The following is a 16,663-nucleotide window of genomic DNA, read 5'->3' as shown; positions in this document are numbered from 1 at the left end:
AAATGATTCATTTATTTATTTAAGCCTGAAAACATGACATGTGAAAACACAAAGAAAAATCACTGAACTGCAGTTTTTAAATGCTTTACACAGCAGGAATAAAATCTGTTCAGATCAGCTAATAGCTCCTACACCACCCATTGCTATAAAACTACAACAACCATCTCCATGGATGAGATGGAAAACAAAAAAAAACTTTTCAAGAATTCCATACCAGCATTTCACTGAGCTGTCAGTAGGAAAACCTGCTCAAATATTACAGGAGCTTTAAGAGACAGTCACGAGATGTGTTCAAACTCCTCAAACAAGACATGAAGAAGAAAAATGAGCCTCAAGTCTTTTGTTTTGTCTGTCAGTCCGACTGTGTGATCTCAACATAGAGAGTATGAATGCTTGGTCCTGTGTGTACGATGGGTGAAAGTGTGTGTGTTTAGTCAGAGTCTTCCTCTGAGCTGGCAGGTGTGGACACAGCCTCTTCCTCCTCTTCGTCTGATTCCTGGTGAAAAAACAGAACAGTATGAGTGAGTAATACAGTATGGAAGAAAAACAAGATGGTTTATAGTCCCTCTTTTATAATCGCTCCCACATGTTATCTGTCTTTTCCTCTCACACGCTTACCTGTGAGATCTCTGTAGTTTGATGCAGTTTTGTCTTCTCCCTGCAGCTGTCCCTCCATCAGCTTTACCATAACTTTGTCATTTCAAAAGTCTTGCCTCTGCTGCCCTCTACCATTAAGCAGAATTACCGTAAATTGCTTAACTGCTGCTTTCCTTAACTAGACCTTAATACTACCACATTTATTTAGAACTGCAAACAAACAGCTACATTATGCTGTAGGTGTTTTATGCTTTACTGTATTGCTTATTCTGTCCAGTTACTAAAATCTACCTGCTAGCAGGGGTGGGCGGTATACCAGTGTCATGTTCTGGACATGGATACTGCAATACTGTCAATACCATAACTAAAGTTTTAGCATATGAAAAACAACATGCTTCACTGTAGCAGGAATAACATTCAGGTAGAGGGCTACATGTGTACTCATGGAACTGGAGTTACATCCAGTAACTATTTTCCCAACTATTACGCTAACTGTAATAACATGAGCTATGAGCAATGCACGCTAATTTCTCGGTTTTTGACTACAAGCGCAAGGATGGATCAATTCAGACTGAACCCGCAGGTTTTGACATTCTACATTCATATGTTCTGCCGCTAATGTGGCTAGCAGCATGTATTGTAGGCCCACATGCTGGAACAATGCAGGTGTATTTATTATTGAGGGACAGTAAAGAGAAACTGTGACCATTAAGCCTCATTTGAAACCAGTTAGTAACCAGAGTAGTAGCTTGGATGTGGGTAACTGGTTTTTCATGTTGCTTTTTGTGTCTTCTCACATAGCCAGACGTAACGTTATCTCCACACTTCACAATGCAACACAAGCTCAGCTGGTTTTGCTGTTCCAGGAGAGTCTCCTATGTGTTGGTATGTGAGTCTGTTGCTGCCGTGCTACGTACTTTACAGACATGCCCCGCGGCCTAAGTCTCAGAATGGATCACATTTTACAAATAAACCTACACTATGGGGCATTTCATTCCTATTTGAAGCCAATAAACACATCCTTTTTTATATTCTTTTTTTTTTAATCAGTTCTTCTATTGTTGTGATACAGTGATATAATGTTGTCATCCTAAAAAAAAAAAAATTTAAAAAGCAAGAGAAACAATGCTGCGCTTAATGTGTGGATGATAAGAAAAATTAAAACACACATCTAGAAAATGGATTCACTGCAGTGAGTAATGTTGCACAGACGAGGATGAATGTTATCTCCTGCAGTCTGTACTGTCTTTACCTTCTTCCTCTTGGACTTGCTCTTGTGGTCGGAGTCTGATGAACTCTCCTCGCTGGTCTCGATGAACTCTCGACTCTTGAAGCTGTCGTTGCCTCCTCCCCGCTCCTTGTCCTTATCTCCCCCCGCAGACTTCCTCTTCTTCTCTTCCTTCTTGCCTCCAGATTTTTTACTCTCTCTAACAGGTGAAAGGTGGGGAGAAAAACGTTGCATATATTTAAGACCGGTTGCATCAAGAAAACTAAAAAGAGTGTGTTGCAGGCCTTACTTCTTGGAAACGGAGGTCGATCCCCCGCTCTCTTTGTACTCCTTCTTTGCTTTATCATACTGCCTCTTGGCCTCTCCTGCCTTTGCTTCCCACTCCTGAAGGAAACAGAAGCCGGAAAGTGTAAAAACGAATAAAACATCATGCACACTTAAATAAACATTGACATGTCGTGTTGGTGGTCATGTCAAAACTTAAATAAATGTTAGCAGGTATTTGCCAATTTAGGCGACGAGAGAAATACGTCAGGTGATTTCAACTAGCTTTAAAAGCCTAACCAGGGGTGCGGAGGGCAAATACCCTTTAGTGTGACTGTGTTTATTCACTTCATCAGTTGCATTTGTTTTCCTTAGTAAAGCTATAACCAATCGCGAGATAACTGCAAAAACTGATCCAAACTTTGAGACCAAAGTCTAACAGTAACAAGACAGCGATGAATTCAGAGAAAATCATTTTGGGCGCAAACCTCAATGTTGACATGGAACACAACTCAACTGGCTCATTTTTCATTTTAAAGTGGAAACAGACAACTTTTCAACTCTTTGTATTTCTAAGAGGTGTTATTGTTGGCAGTCGGATCGCTGTCATTTTTCCTCAGAGCCTGACAACTACTGACAACACATGACGCAATCATTTGTTTTCAAAAGTCGAAGAAGAAACTATCACCATCACTTTGGAAATAAGAGAGAGGAAGTGAAATTGTCATAGTTTTATATGCAGTAATAACATAGTTTGAGTATTGCTTCGCACAAACAAGTAACAACAGCAGGGTTTGGCATCGCGGTGGAGGGGGAGTCGAAAAAAAACAGGAGGAAAAGCCTGAGTTCATTCATCCATTTTATCTACAATGGAGACATGAAAGGAGAAAGAATTTCTTTAGGTGTGTTCAGAGAAGCAAACCGGGTTGGTATACTGTTAATATGATATCCAGTGTGCAGAAAACAAGCATGGAATTGCCAAATTTGATCATAACAATGGAATGTAGTTGTAAATCTGCCTGTTTACATTTTAAAATGTGAAAATAACTTCAAACACATCCAAATCTAAACTTAAACGATCATACCAACAGCTTAAAAATGTTGGCTTTTATATCAAGCTATGCTCACAGCCAAAATCTCTGAACACAATGATAAAATGCAAACTAATTAACTAAATTTTTAAGTTAAATATTCACACAACTAGTATTATGAGAGCGGACAAGTAAAACTAAAGCAAACTCTCTCTCCTGCTCCTTGTTCTCCTGCCTCACCTCCTTCTCTTCTTTGCCCAGCTGTCTCCACATCTCTCCGGCCTTCTTGGATATCTCTGTGATGGAGATGCCCGGGTTCTCCGCCTTGATTCGCTCGCGGCTGGAGTTGAGCCACAACATGTAGGCACTCATCGGTCTCTTGGGGCCGCCGGTATCTTTCTGCTTTTTCTACTCAGATTGAAGAAAAGAAACTGACTGGTAAATGTGTGAATACTGGGGGCATTCTTCTGGTAAAAAAAGAAACTGTTGCTTGAATCACATCTTCTTTAGAAGCTGATATTTCATGTTCTCATGTTTTCATACTGTCCCAAATGCTCTCCCACCTCTTTGCGTGGTTTCCTTTCTTTTTTCTCCTTCACCACTTTGGCTTTCTTCGCCTTCTTCTTCTTTGAGCTCTCATCATCGCTATCATCCCCGTCGTCACTGCTGTCGCTGGCAGAGGCATTGCTATCGTACCTGATTGACGGAGGTGGAGAAACAGAATGGGAAATGGGTAAAGTTATGTCAGCTGGATGAAAGAAGCCGCGAAAAAAAAGTTGCTTGAGGAGCGGATGAAAAGTCTCAAATAAACAGCAAGGTCACTCACTCTTCTGCAATGTCATCGTCTTCTTCTCCGGGGTTAAATGACTCATCTAAAAAAATGAAACAGGACAGAAATGTTCCCAGTCAAACCTACGTCCACATCTTCTGAACATGTATTGCCTATTTCTGCGACACAGAGACAGTCACTCACCACTTTCAGCATCTGATTCATCGCTGTCGTTGCCCTCCTCTCTGATCTTGCCCTCAGCCTTCATCCTCTCCAGGTAGGCATCATGCTGGTCATCGTCTGAGTCACTGTACTCATCAATTTTACCCTTCATGCCCTGAAAGTACACTGCACGGTCAACAAAACAACAAAAAAACAACACTATCCACAATACAGCATAGCCAAAGAAGAGTCTTCTGTGACTTACTAACAGTCAGGCAGAGTTGGAAGGGCTGCAGTTAAGAATTACTTTGATAACGGATTAATCATTTTGTCAATAAAATGTAAACACTGAAAAATGCCAATTACAATTTTACAGAGCCCAAGCTGCTTCACCTGCATCTTTATCCAGTTCAGAGCAACACTGCACATGCACACGTAAAGTGTAAAACAGTTGAATACTAAAAGGTCTTGTAGAGGCTGTCTATCAAATCAAGCCATTTCATGTCCTCCAACGTGGTCTTTCCCATCCTCATGCTAACTGTGTCTGCCAGGGGACAGACAGACAAGTCAGGGAAGAGCTTATTAAAACCATAACAGGAAATGGAGAGCAGGCCCATTCATTTCCACTGACCCACTCTGCTGACCCTGTCACCATGGCAACAGATGGCCTTGTTGCCAATGAAACTGTGCTGGTGCTTGAACTGTGTTGTCAGACAGACCAAGAACATGTCAACAGACAGCATTAATGCAATCAGCACTGCCTGTTTTACGGCTAAAATACATGGGGCACAGATGCGGCACAACACGTCTGCCACAGCAGAGCACATCCATTATAATCAACTGAAGCCGCTACACTTTGACATGGACGGACTATTTTTTTCCTGTCTACATTGGAGAAAATACGTAAAGAAGAAGACGAAAAAAAAAGTATGGTCTCTTTAAAAATGATTTACATAAATATCTAGTTGTACTAGAAACAATGCAACGCAGGATGGGAACTCTTTGGGTGTTTTTACATTACAAATTCCTTGTAGTTAAAATGGTCTAATTAATTCAGTACCAGTTAATATGTGACGGTAAGAGACAGTATGGATAGGGGCATGCACAGCTGAAAGCACATTCTAAAAATCAATTAACAGTACACATGTAGACAAGTCTGATTTCTGTAATATTTAAAGAGAAAATGCTTTAACTCCTACTTTACATCTCCTCAGAAAACATGGCTGGGACGCACCCACACACTACAAATACGCAGAGTCTGTGCAGCAGGTAAAAAAAACCCCACCCCGCTCTGTCCGAGCCCCATGTATTTTGGCTGTTAGGCAGTGGTCATGATGACAGCTGTGTCGACTGTTAAAGCACACCAAAAGCCCCGGGGCCACACATTAGTCGGCATGATGCAAACGACTGTACACGCTGAGTTATCAGTCACACACTGCTTCACACCCCTTACCCATGATTAGTAATAAATCATTCAGGATTTATCAGGTTCAACACCAATCGTATTGGTAACATCCAACCAAAATCAGTATTATTGGACCCATTCCTCGATAACACACACAGCAGCAAACCATGCAAGCAGAAATCACTCCACACAGATAAATTCAAGCGTCTAATCCACACGTGACGCCCGTGACCATACCCACCTTCTTCTACAGGGGTACAAGGACAGACACACAGGAGAAGGGCAACAAGCATGAATATCTGGGATGGAAGTCTGACAAAACATATGTAAAATCTTTGCTTGCAAACTGGGAGATGTTAGATTGCCAAAAGAGTTACCTCTTTGAACCCTCTGTTCTTGATGTTGAGCTTCTTGGCATTAACGAAGTCAAACAGTTTGCCGTACTCTTCTCTGAAGGAAAGGAGAAAGACAGGGTGGACAGAGTCAGGGCTGTATGATGTGATCTAACATCTATACCATGATATAGATTTACCTTAATAAAAATGGATCAAACTTTAAGTATTTTTTTGAACACATCAGCACATGACATTTCTGTCCTTATGCTTGCTTACTTTTTAAGTGTTTGTACACACTACAATGGGAAAACTAAGATTCTGGACTGGACTTCAGTCTGATCAGTTGGCAGAACTGTAAATGTCTTGGGCAGAAAGCCCAGCGGGTTTAAGCAGAGTATCTGTGCCCCCACCTCTCAATGCTGCTGAAGGTGTACTGATTTCCCTGCTTGGTCTCGATCTCGAAGTCAAAGGACCGGGTTGTGGTGGTGCCTCGGGCAAAGTTGACGCAGGAGATCTCCTCGAAGCGCAGGTGCACAGGGGGCTTGTGGACATAGATGAAGCCCCTCTCCAGGGGGTAGAGGAGGCCTGAGGACGCCTTGTAGGAGCAGGTGATGCACTGAGCCCCTGAGTGACTGGAGAGTGAAGCACGTTTAACATGACCTACTTAAATATAGAAGAAAAACTGTCTTGAATGCGTCTGTTAGGTGCTTACCCCTGGAAGTTTCCGGGCACAGTGATCTTACGGTTGACCAGGGCCTTCATCACCCTGCTGACCATCTCATACAGAGAGCCTGACATGTTTTTGCTGAGTTTGCCCTCAAAACGGCGCTCCACGTCCTCCCTGTCAGACGACCAGAGGAAGGGTTAAATTGTGAGAAACAATGCAAAGAACTGAAGAAGTTGCTGGGGCCTCTGTGAACACATGAAAATGACTCCTCCAGGTGTTTGCTTCCCCCTAGTGGAAACACTCTTTACAACATCAAAAAGTGTGTACTGGATACACTTAGAGCTTGTGTTAGCAGTGAGGGGTCTTGCATTACCCATATAACAGGCTCATATTGTACTTGGCTACACGCAGCCTCATGGCGTCCTTCACTGTCACATACTCACTCGCTCATGTTGAGAGTGAGGTTGATGTCCTCTTCCTTGGAGAAGAGCAGAATGAGGAAGTGATAACGCGTCTGACCCTGCTTGATGGGTGGATCCAGACTGATCTATTGAGACAATATCAAAGAGAGAAAGAGTGTGAGAAGATAAATAACAAGGGGGGGAAATTATTATTTGGAGTACAAAAAAAGTCAGATAGAAAAGGAATAAAAGTCCTCCTTACCACAAAGAACATCTGCCTCTGATCCTTGTGTGGCAGCAGGAACAGACGGAGGACGGTGGTGTAGGGAATCTTGTAGTCAAAGGTCTTACCATGGAGGTGAAGGAAAGTCGGGTAAATACGGATATCATATCTGAGAGAAGAAAAAGAAAAGAAATGTGAGAGTAATGTCAGAGCAGTACATCTATCAATGCCAACAGTGCATTCATTCATGAAAGAGCAACGTGCTGCAGATGACGTGTTACATAAATCTCAGGTTTAGTTTACAACTGATGACAGAACACATTTGTTTTGTGTTTACGTGCTGATCATCTACCTTCCTCTGGGTGTAAGACACTGCAGCTCTTTGAAGATACACACAGCGTCTCCTGTGGCCTGGATCACATCAGCCTTAGACAACACACTCTGGGCGAACGCCTGCAGGAAAGCACACACTTTTAGCGCTATTATCAACAGCGGTTACAAAACAAGCAAACATGAATGGAGAAAGAACCATGAGTATAGAAGAAGTAGGCCATCCTTCCTCACTTCAACAGGGTCTTGTCGTTCATCAGACTGGCTGGGTGGGACGTAGAATCGGACCTCCATGAGGGAGACCTCTGTGTCGTCATTCTGGTGAAACTCCAGCGTGACTTCGTTCTTCCCCGTGGCGCACTGGGACACGTTGGACAGTGGGATCTCGAACGCTGTATTGTCGTTTACATCAAATGATAACAGCGGCCCTGCGGTGGGAAAGAGTGACAAACAGGAAAGCCTAATGTCAGCGGCAGCTGATTCAAAACAGTTTTTAAACTAAATTTTTTGACTGAGGGGCTATTATTACATAACTTTTGAGTTGTTAGGGGGCTAAATTAAGGTGAGTCAGGCATTAAGTCATTCCTAATTGTCAATAAATAAAGGCTATAAAACAACATCAGGATTCTCAGTGCATCAAATCATTTGGTTTGATAAAATATTTGTCCAGTCTTTGGGGGTAAACTGTTTGCCACTGTAGCTGCTAATACTTTTAAGCATTTTTCAAGAAAATATTTACTGGTTTTCAAATGTCCTGCTTGGTGCTTTTATTTGTCACATAAAAAAAGCTAACTGGTTATCTTTGGGGGCCTTTTTTAATTATTTTGTAATGACACTGGTGAGGACATTTTGGCTGTTGCTTGTTACCTGAGAACTTGGCTGTTCCCCAGTTCCATCCCTTCACACACATGTCCTTCTCCGTCAGCTCCACCTTGTAGTTAGCCTTGAAAAACTCTGAGATCTTCTCAAAGTCCTGATGGACGCAGGGTAAAGAGGGGGACAGAGAGGCAAAAATTAAAGTGGAAAACAAAGTTGTCCAGAGACGAAGCGATGAAAAGAGAGGGGAGGAAATAAAAAATGAGAAAGTCAGCAGCTTCAGGTCAACAAGGCAGTAACACACTGACACTGCGTGGATCAAAGCTTAAAAAACTCCCTCGAAAAAGGGTGAGGGGATCGAGGGCTAATTAATCACAACGCAATTATAACCGCGCCCGCCGCTGAGGCCTCTTGGGAACACTGGAGGTGAACGTAATCCATCCGCCCCTCTCTGTCCTCCTCCACTCCACACCGCCGCTGACAATCAGCATGTTTATTTATCCTGCAGGCCTGCTTACAAGTGGAAAGGACACACACTCACACACAGCGACAAACACATGGTCAATCTCTCTCACACACACACACACACACACACACACACACACACAGTCCAAGTAGTACACACACATGTGGAAGTGATTGTGGTGTGAGTGTGTGCAGAGTAGAGAATGAGACTCTGTGGGAAACAGAGTTTACGCACCTGGATATCTGCCTGTCCATAAGGTTATTACAGCCAATTAGAGCCCAGAGAGTCAGTGTGTGTCAGTATGTGTGTGTTCATGTGTGTGTATGTAAACTAAGGTTCATCAGCATGTTTGTTAGCCTGGATTAAGCCGTTGTTTAGATAGGAGAGCATGTGTGAGCAGATGCAAAAATGCATAAAAATCAAGAGTTTGTGCAGAAGTGGCCTGTTTGTGTCGATGTGTGAATGTGCGTGTTCATTCCCTGTTTCCTCATCAGGCCTGCTGTTGAGTGTTTCTCTACTCCTCATTACAGTTTTGGCAGATTTGTTGTTGTTCAGCTCATTTAATCATAATAAACACGGACCCCCCACTACCCACCACAGACACACACACAGTCTTACCCAACAGAACCACCACGTCTGTCTTTTATTATGACATTTTTCAACCACGCTCTCCCAACAACCTTCAACCTCTCATTTGTTCAAATCATGGATGTACAAGGAAAAACTGAAAATGCTTTCCTGCTTCCACATTTTTGGACCCATGGAACTGACCGACTTCTGTTGGCTTCCTGCACACGTGAATGGCATGAAAACGATTTCTTGATAAGGCTCTTCAAGAATTTGAAGAGCTCACATGACGTTCATTTTGTACGTCATGTGAGCGTGGCCACTGACAACAGCAAAAACAAAACAAAACACTCACTTCATCAGCTTCAATACTCAATTAAATACGGCACTAAAATTTGCCGACATGTCCAGAAATATTGTCCATATGACACCCGAGTTTTGGTGTTGATGCAAACGCTTTTTTCTATACTGAGCAACATAAACACGTTTTTCTACAGAAGAAACAAGAAATAAGTAACAGAAACTTTCCAAATGTTGTGTAAAAACAAGCAGCTGTTCAAAAGCTTTGTCTAAATGAAATACAGTCAAGAGAACCAGTAAATGCATGCCTTTAACTGGAAAACTGTCAATAACAGTGAATAAGTAAAGAAGACTTTGACTCTGAAAAGAAATTTCATCTGGCAACCAACACAATTTAGATTTTTGACATGTTGCCCCAGACATGACCACTCAATCTGGATTGTTATTTAATTATTTAAAAGAAGAGGAGCACCGCGATTATTTTCTTGATGAATCAATTTGTTGTTTGGTCTATGCAATCTCAGAATATAGTGACATGACAATTTTCTAAAGTCTGTACAGATGGTCTGTACCAAGAAAGTTTGGAGGTTCGATATCCAGCCCAACTACCAAGATGCAACCCCAACAGGCAGCTGCACACACTCAATGCCACTGGCTCAATGCGAGTGCTCTCTTGGGGCAGTTACACGCTACACATGTAAGCGACATGTACACGCCTCTACAGCCACTGCTCCTCCAGCAGGCAGCTACAGGGCAGCTACATAGCTGCCTCTCTGGCAGAGATTCAATGTCTTGCTCAAGGACGTCAGAAGAACAGATGCATCAAAGCTTCTGTACAGCTCGCCAGCGGCAAAACCTCCAGCCAACTCTCGATTACTGACACTGGCTGTGGGATAATAAACAATGACATCACGACCTGCGCTCCGGAACGAGAGGATCCATCCCCAAAAAAATACGCTGATTAACCCCAGGAGACGGCGCCGCTCAGAGCCACAGACTCCAGGTTATACCCACTCCTCCATCCTAGTTTTTTACTTGCGTGCTGACATTCCCAGTATGCTCAGAGAAGCGGGGGAAAGAAAAAAAAAAATAGGGTGATAAAAACAAACATGACCACTTTTTTTTTTTTCTTGTCTGTCTGCTCAGCCAAATTGTTTCTGTGGATTGATTTATAAACACTGACTCACATGAGCCGATGATTACACTGTTTATGGAACACACATGCTAGCGCTGGTTTCCCTCATTAATCCCATTAGGACCTCTGGAGAGGAGAGCCGACTCGTTCACATACTTTTGATAGCAACACACACACGCACACACTCTCAAGTGGTGGCCTTTTTCACAGGATGGTAGCGTTTTTCCGTGGAAATGTCTGACAAGGTATGGAAGTTGTTTATCCGCGGTCCCCTTGCTTGTGTTACATCTCTTGTCGTAAACACAGCGTTGGGCAAACCAGCAGTGTGTGTCAGTCTGTAATATTCCACTGTTGCCTTGTTCTCTTCTGTGTAAGGTAACAATTACTTCCCAGAAGAAGAAAAATGCAACCAGGGAGAAAGATTCTATTGAGGTATCACAGCAGGAAAAATAAGGACAGCACTGTACAAAGGAAAAAGTACAGACAAATTCACAAATTAAAGGAAAACCCAACATAAAGTGTTTCAGTAAGGTGCTGCCAGAACTCAACTGGACGGACGCAACAATATTCTTCTTAAAGATTTTCCCTCATTTGGTGTTTTATGATGGTGGCGGAAAGCCCTGTTGAACACATCAGTCTAAAATCTCCCACAGGTGTTCAACTGGGCTAAGATTTGGTGACTGTGAAGGCCATAAAACATGATTCACATCATTTTCATCCAGATCAAATCATTCAATGACCACTTGTGCCCTATGGATGGGGGGCATTGTCATCCTGGATGAGACCACTCATTAGGAACTCTTGGTTTGATGTTTCATCAACCGTGATGACTCAGAACAACTCTGTATTGATTTGCGGTGGCCCCTCACTCTCAGTGGACCAGAACCATGCCAGCAAATTGCCCCCACAGCATAACAGAGGCACCGGACCCCCTCACTGTAGGGGCTGAGCATTGTACCGTTCTCTTGGCGTACGTACGTATGGTGAAGGATGACTCATCTGACATGTCACTTTAACACATCTCTGTAGTCCAATGCCGAACTGCTGAACTCTCAGGTGTGCATTTGTCTTTGCAATGAGGGCGTTATGCTCTGCAGTCCTACTATAATATCCCTCAGTCTGATCACGTTCTGCGTTGACATTCTCAGCCATCTTCTCTCTGTATTTCCTTACATAATCACAAGCATCACGGTCACCAAATGTGTGCCGTTGACCACAATTTCTGACCCTATTTTACTGTCTTTTTCTTTAGAAGTGAAGTAAAACCAGATGCTGTCGTTACTGTTCCGATTGAAACACCGGACAGTTCAGCAGTCTTTGTGACTGTCACCTGTACCCCTACAATGAACTCTTTTAAAGTCACTTAGATCATTTCCCTGCTCTGCATTTTTATACATGACACAGAGCATGACTGGATGTCAACTGCTTAATTGTACCATGCAGTACACCCGTGTGGAAGTATCAGCATTTGTTATTTTCCTCCCCTCATCAATTCAGGTTTTTCCTTTATCTGTCACCCATCTGTAGATCTACATGGAGCCTACAGGTATACATGCACATAAAACAAACAAACAAACAAAAAACAGCAACAACAAAAAGACACTCACCGTGTCCCTGAAGCCATCATATTTGTAGACATGACCTGCACTCGTGCCCAGCTTGATGCCATGACCTAAACACACGCGTCTCCACTGGGCCAGGTTGAGCTCGCCAGCCGGGATGCTGTCCACCTTCCCCGTCTTGCTGCTCTTATAAACCACATTTTGCTTGCTGAAACGCAACCGTCCGTCATTCTGCAGCAACAAGGGGAAGAGACACACACACACAGAGACAGACATTGGAATTGTGTTAATATGCAGGTCTTAAGCTTCAAGAAAGTTTGTTTACTGCAAAGCTGAAAAGAGAAGTTGTCTAATCGATAAGTCAAATGACAAAAATTAATTGACTGTTTAAGCTGTAAAGTAAATTCACTGGTTCCAATTTCTCAAATGGGAACATTTTCAGTTTTTTTCTAGTCTCCTATGATAATAAACTTTATATTTGGCTTTCGACTGTTGGTCAGACAAAACAAGCACTTGCAGCACTTGAGATGGCAACTTGGGCTCTGGGAAGATAGGATTTGTCATTTTGCCCATGTTCTAATATTTTATAAATGAAAAGACTAATTCAGAAAATAATCTGCAGAATCTGATGATGATTAAAATAATTTATTTGTTGCCCTAGTTTGCAGGGATAACTTCTGAACAATAACTATTTTGCATTAAAATAATGACTGACCTTTTCCACATTCCATCTTAAAATACAAAGTGAATTTTGCCCAAAAGATGCTAAACCAGTGCGGAGGTGTCTATAGAAACACAAGGCAATGAACTGAGCCCACGAGTTCAAGAGAATAAACTCAATCTTGGGATGTACTGACTGATGTATTTTTGAACCGCATCAATCATTTTGTATGAATCCCAGTAAATGCAAAGCAGGATACTCAGACTCATGCCTTTTATACTGTAGTATTCAACTGATATTATTCGAGTCTGCTTTCCAGTATGGTTCCTCTCTTCACCACATCAGTTGGGTGGTTTATGAGGATACTGACCCACGAGCCTTTGACCTCCTGGTAAATCTCGTTGAACTCCAGTGTGTCTCCCATCTCAGCTACAGGCGATGACTGATGCTCTGCAGACAGAACAAAATGCTATTATACATTACAACCAAACATCCAGAGGGCTTATATCAAGCATGACATTTATCTCTAGTTTTGACTGTAGTTTCAGACCATGGAGTCCCCGTGGATCGCTGGAAGTGGTTTGACGTTGATGAGTACATGGTGGTCAGACACGCAGTGACTAAGTCAAACACTGATTCAGACTGAGGGGAGAAAGAAACCTACCATCCTGAGACGGTGTAAACACTTAAAGAGGTGTTTTTTTTGCTATCAGCCTTTGGCTTTCTTTATGATAGTCACGTTTACGACTCACGCTCTCTCACAGTTTAAAGCACAACACAGAGCTAGCTAACAGGTTATGTTGTTGACCATTAGCTTCGTAAAATCCATAACGCTACAGCGAAGTTCTACGAACACTCAACCGTTATTTACATCTGGCATAAATCGGTCAGTAACGTTCAGGTCCCCAAGTGTTTTTTTTTTTTTTTTTAACAGAACGATAACTTAGATCTTTGCTGCGCAACCAACAATAGCTAGGCTAACTTGAACTGCACTGGGTGCGCTTCTTTTGAAACAATGTTGCACGTAGTCCGCCAGAGTCATCTTTTTAACCGAACCAAAAGACACCCGCTACAATAGTAAAGACACGCCGTACTTCAAATCGAGCGCTCCAACACAACTAGGCCGGTGTAAAGAAATGAACTGATGTTCATAGTCAATTCTGCTAACAAAGTAGCTCCAAATGAAGCATGATGGTGATATATACTCCGCTGTTACTTACAAATACCCCAAAATGAGTTTCTAAACAAGTGATATGATACAGTTTGAAAACTTCATGTCTTACTGTCAATGCGTTGAGCAGCTTCGCCTTTTTCCCGCGTGTAGCATCGGGAGCTAGCCCTACGTAACAGGAAAGAATCAGGGGTTGTGTTTTTACTTCCGGTTTGGCGACGAGTTTTTCTTTTAATTATTTAAGCCTGTAATGGAAAATGTACACACTGTGAGGTGTTTCAGACGCGGATGTTTGTGTGGTGTTTAGACCACCTTGTTGCTCATAGCAACTTCTGTTTGAAAATATAAAGTTGTAGACTCCGCGCGGTACAGCAGACTGCAGTGCCCGCGCATCACCACTGGGTGGCACACAACACATCTAATGAAATAGGCCTGCTATGTTCTTACTCTATTCTATTCTACTCCATCCTATTGTAACGTAAAACACAACCGAACACATAATGCAACTATGTAACCTATCTGAAATACTTAAGTGGCAGAGAGAGGTGGATATCACTTCATTTAACTGCTACAGTCCAAATAGTTAGATCTTGAGACGGCATGATACACAGCAGACCTGTCCTGACAACGGGAAGGCCCTGAATAGAATAAAATTTACAGGAGACCCGCGGCCAGATTAACCTAATGGAGAGCCTGGGGCCAGAAACTATACAGTTTGGCCCTTATAAACCAATCTGTTTCTCCGACTCTCTGTGCAGTGTGTATAGCTTATCTACTTGGCCCGAGATTTGCCAGGTAGTATTTGATTACATAAATGAATTCAAGAAAATGCAGCTTCCAATAAAAGCACATACCTAAAATAAACAAATGGACCCTCTTCAGAACGGGGCCTCAGTATACCAAATCAGGACCCATTTAAGGCCCTTATTATGCCCGGTGATACTGTGATTCCGTGGTGTATACTCCGGAATTAATTTTCAATTAAATCAGACATCACTAGCTGACACATACAGTAACACTGGAGCCGTCGGGAGCCACAAGAATTCAGGGGCCGCGGGGGAGTTTTATTCTGGGCGCGATGCAAACAGGTCGGGGTCTCTCGGAGATCACGGGAGAATTTAACAAGGTACTCCAGAGGGAGCGAGAGGGATTTTCAAAGATATTTAATTTATATCCAGGATTGTATGATTATACCCAGCATTAACATCGGCCGCTACACCTGAATCTCCCCCTCACGCGCGCGCAACCGAGCTGCGCGCGCTCTGCGAGGGCTGCTGTTGGCACGCCGAGTGGCAGCTGGAGGTGAGGGGAGAAGATCCTGTTGTTAATAAGATCTAAAACCCGAGGAGCGGAGGAAGAGGAAAGAAACGACGAGGAGCAGGAGAACACTTGTCTTCATGCCCAAAAAACAGGAAATCAGACGGAATATGGGGCATTCAATGTGCGTGATCCATTGATTTATCGCAGTTTATTGGAGGCCTCTAAATTTAAAGACGCTAAAATAAAACAAGGCCCATTCTCGTTGAAAGCCTGTCTCGCTTTTAGAATCGTATATTTTACTTCATATTATATCGTAAAGATGTTTTATTTTGTCATGATACTTGAAACTTTAATTTGTATGTATGTAAATTAGCCTGTAATAAGATTACTTCGGGCCTTCTTTTTTCGGGTCAAAAAGGCGAGGGGAAAGTTTTGCTCTTATTTGAACTATTTTATTCTAAGACAGGCCCAGAAATGATAACGTGTTAATGAAATATAAAAAGCTGCATTAAGAAGAAAAGCAAACTAACACGTTTTTTTATATAGTTAGAGTTAAAGTAGAGAGAAAGAGAGAACATATAATTCCTGGTTTCTTGGATGATTGGAGGGTCGCAGGGTTGCCGGGTCCTCCTGGCCTGCATGAACTGATCCAGCCGGACTCGCACCTTATTAAAGGGAAGGAGATTAAAGATCAAACGGCCGCAGTCAAGCTCTGCTCCAGAGGATGACGAGCGGAGAGAGACAGAAATGAGTTGTGACAAGTCCCGTGGTTCAGCGGCTCTGTCAAGTCGAGCTGTGATGCGTCAACCCGGTGAATCACCAGCACCGAGGAGGAGGATAACGAAAGGAGAGACAGGGATGGGAAGGAGGGCAGGAAAGGGGAGAAAAGGGCAGAAAAAGAGGAGGAGGAGGAGGTACAAAAAGGCTCCGCCGTCATTCAGTCTGTCACACAGACCACACACGCCAAGTCAGCAGAGCGTCAATATCTGAGCTCCATCCTGTGAGTCTCAAACGTGATATCTTCACGATAATCAACACATCAGTTTATACGATTAATTCGATTTTTGCTTCATCATCCGCAGAGCTGCCTGAGGGGAGGAGGGCAGATTTAATTGAGGCGACACATGATGAAAAGTTTGCGCTTTTTTTAAGACGGCGATCTGATCCACAAGAGGAGAGAAAGACATCATCTTCGGTTTGTCTGAGATTTGCCGGTGGATGAACTTCTGAGAGCGCACCGTCGGAATAAAAGGATTTGGAGAAAATGAAAAGGTGCTGCGGAGGTAAGAACATCAATCTTTGTAATGGAAGTT

At 42.8% G+C, this 16,663-nt stretch overlaps 1 protein-coding gene across 2 annotated transcripts; it reads right to left on the bottom strand.

Moving 5' to 3' along the window:
- ssrp1a (structure specific recognition protein 1a) lies at positions 1-14,267 on the bottom strand. 2 transcript variants are annotated; one of them, XM_041944623.1, is made up of 19 exons: positions 14,203-14,267; positions 13,290-13,369; positions 12,304-12,489; positions 8,280-8,385; positions 7,647-7,840; positions 7,435-7,535; positions 7,122-7,251; positions 6,902-7,005; positions 6,504-6,632; positions 6,202-6,423; positions 5,834-5,906; positions 5,698-5,703; positions 4,094-4,226; positions 3,947-3,992; positions 3,684-3,816; positions 3,361-3,528; positions 2,115-2,209; positions 1,850-2,024; positions 1-496 (listed from the first exon to the last, which is right to left on the bottom strand). In XM_041944623.1, the coding sequence occupies exons 2-19, from the start codon at positions 13,341-13,343 to the stop codon at positions 431-433; spliced, it is 2,121 nt and encodes a 706-aa protein (XP_041800557.1). In that variant the 5' UTR covers positions 13,344-13,369; positions 14,203-14,267; the 3' UTR covers positions 1-430. The 2 variants fall into 2 exon arrangements, with proteins under 2 accessions (XP_041800557.1, XP_041800558.1); XM_041944624.1 differs by lacking the exon at positions 5,698-5,703.
- Positions 14,268-16,663: the final 2,396 nt, after the last annotated feature.

Source organism: Chelmon rostratus, chromosome 9 (genome assembly GCF_017976325.1).
Source record: "Chelmon rostratus isolate fCheRos1 chromosome 9, fCheRos1.pri, whole genome shotgun sequence".
Classification (NCBI taxonomy): domain Eukaryota; kingdom Metazoa; phylum Chordata; class Actinopteri; order Chaetodontiformes; family Chaetodontidae; genus Chelmon; species Chelmon rostratus.
The sequence above is the reverse complement of the archived record's forward strand: the minus strand, read 5'-3'. Positions and strand labels throughout refer to the sequence as shown.